This window comes from Oncorhynchus kisutch, linkage group LG8 (assembly GCF_002021735.2).
Source record: "Oncorhynchus kisutch isolate 150728-3 linkage group LG8, Okis_V2, whole genome shotgun sequence".
Classification (NCBI taxonomy): Eukaryota; Metazoa; Chordata; class Actinopteri; order Salmoniformes; family Salmonidae; genus Oncorhynchus; species Oncorhynchus kisutch.
Window position 1 is genome coordinate 38,094,725 of NC_034181.2, and position 8,642 is coordinate 38,103,366.

Here is an 8,642-nt window from a genome sequence, read left to right on the forward strand (position 1 = left end):
AGCTGTTTAAAGGCACAGTCAACTTAGTGTATGTAAACTTCTGACCCACTGGAATTGTGAAACACTGAATTAGTGAAGTAATGTCTAAACAATTGTTGGAAAAATGATGTCATGCACAAAGTAGATGTCCTAAACGACTTTCCAAAACTAAAGTTAACAAGAAATTTGTGGAGTGGTTGAAAGACGAGTTTTAATGACTCCAACCTAAGTGTATGTAAACTTCCCACTTCAACTATATTTTTCACAGAATGTTCATTGCAGTTTTTGTAAAGAACACTTTCCAGCTACTATTATCTTATTTATTTTGAAATTACTGTGATGCAAATCTTAAATAACATTATTCAGAACAATCATGGTATTTATTAGTCTTTACAGTAAATGTCACCATCCCAAAACCTGCATCAATGAATGACACCAAAGGCAATACAGATGCAATATTTTCACTCTATTTCTCTCATATTTGAGTGACAATACGAGCTAAGCATGGAGTGAGATAGTTGCCAACAGCCATTGTCTAACTGTAGTAATTATTCAATAATTTACATACGTGTTACTCATGATAATCCACTCGTCTAATCAAAATTCAACTCAAACATAGAATGAACACAATTTGATGTTGAACCGTATCTAAACTATTTCAAATACCTGAGTTTTGCAAACAGACATTGAAATCCATTACCATTGTAAAAATGTCAGTCTGAAGCATTTACATAGGTTTTTAGAAACGCAAAGCCAGTCAAACATTGCAGTGCTTTACAAACTTCTCACATAACAGCATTCTTCACCCCAACAAAAATCTAAATCATTTGGTGAAAGCATTAATGACAGAAACTAATCCATTCCAACTTGGGACAAAATGGGAAATAAATTGTGTGGCTGACTATATTTAATTCCTCATTCACAATTATCTTATGCTGGCTTTTATCTGAGAAACAAATGGATCAATAGCCATGTAATAACAGAAATTCAATCCCAAAACTGCTGTACAACACACTAGGAGAGGGATCCAAGTTTATTACCCTGAGGTCCTGGCACCAGGTTCTGGAACCCAGGCACGACTACCTGTACTCTTGGCAGAGCAATGTTGGGAAAGAGGTGGATAGTGTAGTTAGGTCTGCGTAGAATGGGGAGGTAATGTGGAGCATCGAGAACTAGGAGGTGGAGTACCAATGTAATTAAAATTATACATATTCTATGGTTCTGGCAATGGGGACTGGGGCTGCTGCTCTGGCTCCTGGGGCTGTGGTTCCGGGGACTGCCGTATCAGTCCCCCATTCTGTGCTGTGTTGTAGGACCCACAGCCACTGCACTTCATTCCCAGAACATGGAAAGGCACCGTACAGTGGGTTTGGCAGTCATTACATATGATCTACAGGTCAGGGAGAAGGAGAGACCGACCAAACCATGTCACGAGGCAGATATTGTGCTCAATACTGAAACTTAAAAATAAGTTTAAATATCCCTTGAATATAAGCCTAAAGTGAGTCATAATATAAAGCCAAAGTAAATCTATACCAGATCAGTGTAGTTACAGTACCCCAAAACACAAGGGACCACAATAATTGAGGTCATCATGTTTTGCTTTTTAAAGTTCCAATTCACATTCAAAGTGTCATACCTTCACAGTGGCATCCTGGTATTCAGTGGGCATGGGTGACTGAGTGATCTCCTTGTCCATTTGCTCCCAGTTGTGCTCCATATTCCAAGCAGAGTGCATACAGAGTGGGCATCGATACGCACTGAAGAGGACATATAGGAGGTCATATTCCTGGTCACGCAGATCGTCATTGCTTATATGAATGTCATGCAGATGACATGATTGATAAGATAATGACAGTAATTAGGATAAATACATCATAACAATACAACATAGCACAATATTTGAAAAGGACAATGGACCTTACCCAGTTTGGACCATGTCATCAAAGCATGTTCTGAAAAACAAAAGAAGCAGTGAACATTCTAAAAATGGTTTCTGATACCAGAAGACAAGAGTAAGACTCCAGAATTGCACCTTCTGTATCATCCATCAGATTAACAGTGGCATCAATACAAACTTGTGTAGGTCCTATAGGCAAATGACAAAGGTTTTGAGAGTATCTATCATAAGGAAAAGGTCATACTTGTGTAGAAGATGGCCACATGGAAGAATTTGGGCTCCTATTCTGGATGTGTGGATATCCTTAGTTAGAGAGAAGACACAAACATCATATATCTATGATAAACCATTAGAGGAGAAGTACTGGTGAAATTGTCAAATACAGGCTGTGTGAATTTCTATATTACACAATTGTATGCTAAATTACATTAACAAAGTGAAATGCACAGCAATCATGTTACTGATCTTACTATTCACAAACTTACCTCCATACACACTGGGCAGTTCTGTCTTGAAACATTTTCAACACACTGAAACAAAACAGTCTATTACCGATAAATCAAGTGAAAGACAAGAGCCATGGCATTAGCAGTATTGCATTGACAATTCCCACACAAGCAACAGATAATAATAAGAACCAATCACCTTGTGATTTCCTCTTAGATCTCCGGCTAAACAGAGATTGCACTTCTCACAGTGGAAGTATTTCTCCCTTGGTCCGATCCTGCAGGAGTACAAAACATAACTAACTGTACAGTCATGGCCAAAAGTTGAGAATGACACAAATATTCATTTTCACAAAGTCTGCCGCCGTCATTGTCTTTAGATATTTTTGTCAGATGTTGCTGTGGAAAACTGAAGTATAAGTACAAGCATTTCATACGCGTCAAAGGCTTTTATTGACAATTACACAAAGTTGATGCAAAGAGTCAATATTTGCAGTATTGACCCTTCTTTTTCAAGACCTCTGCAATCCGCCCTGGCATGCTGTCAATTAACTTCTGGGCCACACTGATGACAACCCATTTTTGCATAATCAATGCTTGGAGTTTGTCAGAATTTGTGGGGTTCTGTTTGTCCACCCGCCTCTTGAGGATTGACCACAAGTTCTCAATGGGATTAAGGTCTGGGGAGTTTCCTGGCCAAGGACCCAAAATACAGTGCCTTGCGAAAGTATTCGGCCCCCTTGAACTTTGCGACCTTTTGACACATTTCAGGCTTCAAACAAAGATATAAAACTGTATTTTTTTGTGAAGAATCAACAACAAGTGGGACACAATCATGAAGTGGAACGACATTTATTGGATATTTCTTTTTTTAACAATTCAAAAACTGAAAAATTGGGCGTGCAAGATTATTCAGCCCCTTTACTTTCAGTGCAGCAAACTCTCTCCAGAAGTTCAGTGAGGATCTCTGAATGATCCAATGTTGACCTAAATGACTAATGATGATAAAAACAATCCACCTGTGTGTAATCAAGTCTCCGTATAAATGCACCTGCACTGTGATAGTCTCAGAGGTCCGTTAAAAGCGCAGAGAGCATCATGAAGAACAAGGAACACACCAGGCAGGTCCGAGATACTGTTGTGAAGAAGTTTAAAGCCGGATTTGGATACAAAAAGATTTCCCAAGCTTTAAACATCCCAAGGAGCACTGTGCAAGCGATAATATTGAAATGGAAGGAGTATCAGACCACTGCAAATCTACCAAGACCTGGCCGTCCCTCTAGACTTTCAGCTCATACAAGGAGAAGACTGATCAGAGATGCAGCCAAGAGGCCCATGATCACTGGATGAACTGCAGAGATCTACAGCTGAGGTGGGAGACTCTGTCCATAGGACAACAATCAGTCGTATATTGCACAAATCTGGCCTTTATGGAAGAGTGGCAAGAAAGCCATTTCTTAAAAGATATCCATAAAAAGTGTTGTTTAAAGTTTGCCACAAGCCACCTGGGAGACACACCAAACATGTGGAAGAAGGTGCTCTGGTCAAATGAAACCAAAATTGAACTTTTTGGCAACAATGCACCACCAACGTTTGGCGTAAAAGCAACACAGCCCATCACCCTGAACACACCATCCCCACTGTCAAACATGGTGGTGGCAGCATCATGGTTTGGGCCTGCTTTTCTTCAGCAGGGACAGGGAAGATGGTTAAAATTGATGGGAAGATGGATGGAGCCAAATACAGGACCATTCTGGAAGAAAACCTGATGGAGTCTGCAAAAGACCTGAGACTGGGACGGAGATTTGTCTTCCAACAAGACAATGATCCAAAACAAAGCAAAATCTACAATGGAATGGTAAAAAAACAAAACATATCCAGGTGTTAGAATGGCCAAGTCAAAGTCCAGACCTGAATCCAATCGAGAATCTGTGGAAAGAACTGAAAACTGCTGTTCACAAATGCTCTCCATCCAACCTCACTGAGCTCGAGCTGTTTTGCAAGGAGGAATGGGAAAAAATGTAGGTCTCTCGATGTGCAAAACTGATAGAGACATACCCCAAGCGACTTACAGCTGTAATCGCAGCAAAAGTTGGCGCTACAAAGTATTAACTTAAGGGGGCTGAATAATTTTGCACGCCCAATTTTTCAGTTTTTGATTTGTTAAAAAAGTTTGAAATATCCAATAAATGTCGTTCCACTTCATGATTGTGTCCCACTTGTTGTTGATTCTTCACAAAAAAATACAGTTTTATATCTTTATGTTTGAAGCCTGAAATGTGGCAAAAGGTCGCAAAGTTCAAGGGGGCCGAATACTTTCGCAAGGCACTGTATTTATGTTTTGTTCCCTGAGCCACTTAGTTATCACTTTTGCCTTATGGCAAGGTGCTCCATCATGCTGGAAAATGCATTGTTCGTCACTAAACTGTTCCTGGATGGTTGGGAGAAGTTGCTCTCTGAGGATGTGTTGGTACCATTCTTTATTCATGGCTGTGTTCTTAGGCAAAATTGTGAGTGAGCCCAATCCCTTGGCTGAGAAGCAACCCCACTCCCTTGGCTAAGAAGCAACGCCACACATGAATGGTCTCAGGATGCTTTCCTGTTGGCATGACACAGGACTGATGGTAGCGCTCACCTTGTCTTCTCCGGACAAGCTTTTTTCCCAGATGCCCCAAACAATCGAAAGGGGATTCATCAGAGAAAATGACTTTACCCCAGTCCTCAGCAGTCCAATCCCTGTACCTTTTGAAGAATATCAGTCTGTCCCTGATGTTTTTCCTGGAGAGACAACAATTGAACCGCTCTCCTTGAAGTTCTTGGTGATCCGATAAATGGTTGATTTAGGTGCAATCTTACTGGCAGCAATATCCTTGCCTGTGAAGCCCTTTTTGAGCAAAGCAATGATGACAGCACGTGTTTCCTTGCAGGTAACCATGGTTGACAGAGGAAGAATAATGATTCCAAGCACCATCCTCCTTTTGAAGCTTCCAGTCTGTTATTCGAACTCAATCAGCAAGACAGTGTCCTCGTCAACACTCACACCTGTGTTAACTTCTTTGGGAATGGGGGGCAGTATTGAGTAGCTTGGCTGAATAAGTTATCCAGAGTAAACTGCCTATTACTGAGGCCCAGAAGCTAGAATATGCATATAATTAGTAGATTTGGATAGAAAACTTTAAAGTTTCCAAAACTGTTAAAATAATGTCTGAGTATAACAGAATTCAAATGGCAGGCAAAAACCTGAGAAAAATCCAACCAGGAAGTGGGAAATCTGAGGCTTGTAGTTTTTCAAGTGATTGCCTATCCAATATCCAGTGTAAACGGGGTCAGATTGCACTTCCTAAGGCTTCCAGTAGATGTCAACAGTCTTTAGAAAGTTGTTTCAGGCTTCTATTGTGAAAGGGGAGCGAATAAGAGCTGTTTCGACAAGTGGTCAGGCTGAAAGCCTTTAGTTTAGTCTTGCGTGTGGCAGTGAGCACGATGGTCATTCCCTTTCCTTTCTAATGACAACGGAATTGTCCGGTTGGAATGTTATTGAAGATTTATGATAAAAACATCCTAAAGATTGATTATATACATCGTTTGACATGTTTCTATGACCTTTAATGGAACTTTTTTGACTTTCGTCTGGACTTAGTGCCCGCGATTTGTGCATTTGGATTAGTGAACTAAACGTTCAAACAAAAAGGAGGTATTTGGACATAGAGATGGACTTTATCGAACAAAAACAAACATTTATTGTGGAACTGGGATTCATGGGAGTGCATTCTGATGATGATCAAAGGTAAGAGAATATTTATAATGCCATTTCTGACTTTTGTTGACTCCACAACTTGGCGGGTATCTGTATGGCTTGTTTTGGCGGCTGAGCGCTGTACTCAGATTATCGCATGGTGTGCTTTCGCCGTAAAGCTTTGAAATCTGACACAGCGGTTGCATTAAGGAGAAGTTTCTTTAACAAGAGAATCACTGACATGATGTCAGCTGGTCCTTTTGTGGCAGGGCAGAAATGCAGTGGAAATGTTTTTGGGGGATTCAGTTAATTTGCTTGGCAAAGAGGGACTTTGCAATAAGTCTGATCACTCTTCATAACATTCTGGAGTATATGCAAATTGACATCATGCAAACTGAGGCAGCAAACTGAAATTAATATTTGTGTCATTCTCAACTTTTGGCCATGACTGTACATAGTGGCTTCGATATTCATGTGTTTTAAGACACCAATGTGCAAATAAAATTAACATCTAAAACATGCTGGTGGCCAGCAGCTGGCCAAACATATCAGCTGATGAATATGGGTGAGCTATATATGAGAATGTTAGTTGTAACAAAGTCAAACAGGGCAGAGTTACTCACCTGCAAATTCCACAGGGCTGACAGTGATACTGCTTCTTGTCTTTATCAAACAGGTGACAAATATCACAGTAATATTCCCCAAAGGCCACATTACACTCCACGCAAGTTTGTTGTGCCTGAAAGAAAAAAGATTAAATAAACAAATAATGGGACCATATTGATATATTGAATGAACAGTACGGATGGGACTCGGTGAAAGACAACAGTTTCCCTTTAACATAATTACCTGTTGTACTGTTGTGCAGACTGAGCACTGCACTTCTTTGACCAGGAAGCGGTCCATTTGATGGTCCTCCTCAGCGTCATGGCACAGGCGACAAACATATGCTTTACCACAACAAGGAGCCTGAGGGATATAACCAAGTTTGGAACGGGCTTAATTAAACAAACCAACACATTCATTTGTTGGTGTCAAGAACCTTGATGGAAGGCACAGTGATGCCAAAACGTCGATTTACCCAATAAATTACTGGGAGTTTACGTCTCTCTTTATTTTTATAGTTTCTTCGCCGTTCGTCAGCACCTCCACACAAAATAATTTCTGGGTGCGCGCCAGTTCATGTTTTCTATTCTAAGAACCTTGATGGTAATAACTTTGCGAGGGTAACCAGGCTCAGGCTTACCTCTCTATTCATGATGAAAGATTGAACTCTGACGTGAACTTCCTTAGCTCGCTAGCTAGCTGACAACCATTTTCGACGGTGACAAGCCGATAGCTACTCAGATATCAATGGATTAATATACGAATGACACCAAGCGAACAACTGCTAGATGAATGTAAAATATATATACAATATGAACTTAGCTAGCTAACTTTAGCTGACAAACAATTTAACGCCGGTGACAAGCCGCGATAGCTAGCTAGTATAATATACGAATGACACCAAGCAAACTACTGCTCCATTACTGTAAAATATAGATACAACATTTCCAACTACACCAATTTCTTGGTTAAATACATTTCTTGATGGGTTGCCAAACAAGGTTTTTCATTTGATCTGACATATGTAAATCCATCTCCCGTTCAGATGGTAAATTAAGATCGCAAGCAAGCTAACGCATTAGTTGGCTAAGTTAATAACAGGTATTTTATGAGGAAACCACGTTAGCTACACAAAGCAGCATACGTGAACATAAATAAGTCAATCAATAACATATGTGTCTTAATATCTGGTAGAATTAACACTTGCTCATAAAAACTATTTCTCACTTTCAACAAACAACGGCGCACGTAGTGTTCACATCCAACCAGAGAAGCCATTCTTCTTCTTCTTCTTCTTCTTCTTCTTCTTCTTCTTCTATGGTATTTTTGGCGGTCCGCAAACATACGTTAAAGTCGCATGTCGCTCCTTACTGTGTGGGGTGAAAACTGGGGAACTTCAGGCAGAAGAAGACGGGAAAATAGAGAAAGGGTAAAAAAATAAATTTAAAAAAAGGTAAACGTACTGATATTACCCCCCCAAATGTTTTTTCAACGTACTTCTTTATTCAGATTCAAAGGTCTACTCCAATCTCTATAGGCTCTGGGGCCTGAAAGGGAAGCGCAATGCTTCCAGTGGTGGAAAAAGTACCCAACTGTCATACTTAAGTTAATGTAAAGATACTTTACTAGTCAATGACTCAAGAAAAAGTAAAAAAAATATACTTAAGTATCAAAAGTAAATGTAATTGCATAAATATACTTAAGTATCAAAAGTAAAAAAAATATTTCAAATAGCTTATATTAAGCAAACCTGACAACACAATTTTATTTTTTTAATTGTATTTACTGATAGCCAGGGGTACAACATGCAGACTTTCTTTACAAACAAAGCATTTGGGTTTAGTGAGTCCTCCAGATCAGAGGCAGTAGGGATGACCAGCGATGTTCTCTTGATAAGTGCATGAAATGGACCATTTTCCTGTCTTGATACACATTCAAAATGTAACGAGTACTTTTGGGTGTCAGGGAAAATGTATAG

At 39.8% G+C, this 8,642-nt stretch overlaps 1 protein-coding gene across 3 annotated transcripts; it reads right to left on the reverse strand.

The window, feature by feature from the left end:
* Nucleotides 1–285: 285 nt before the first annotated feature.
* Nucleotides 286–8,040, reverse strand: LOC109895712 (RING finger and CHY zinc finger domain-containing protein 1-like). Of its 3 annotated transcripts, none has more exons than XM_020489635.2 (9): nt 7,892–8,040; nt 6,908–7,027; nt 6,682–6,797; nt 2,525–2,603; nt 2,365–2,409; nt 2,124–2,182; nt 1,905–1,934; nt 1,619–1,739; nt 286–1,369 (listed from the first exon to the last, which is right to left on the reverse strand). In XM_020489635.2, the coding sequence occupies exons 1-9, from the start codon at nt 8,006–8,008 to the stop codon at nt 1,193–1,195; spliced, it is 864 nt and encodes a 287-aa protein (XP_020345224.2). In that variant the 5' UTR covers nt 8,009–8,040; the 3' UTR covers nt 286–1,192. The 3 variants fall into 3 exon arrangements, with proteins under 3 accessions (XP_020345224.2, XP_020345225.1, XP_031686145.1); XM_020489636.2 differs by having other exon boundaries at nt 7,305–7,928; XM_031830285.1 differs by having other exon boundaries at nt 7,140–7,922.
* Between the last annotated feature and the right edge of the window lie 602 nt (nt 8,041–8,642).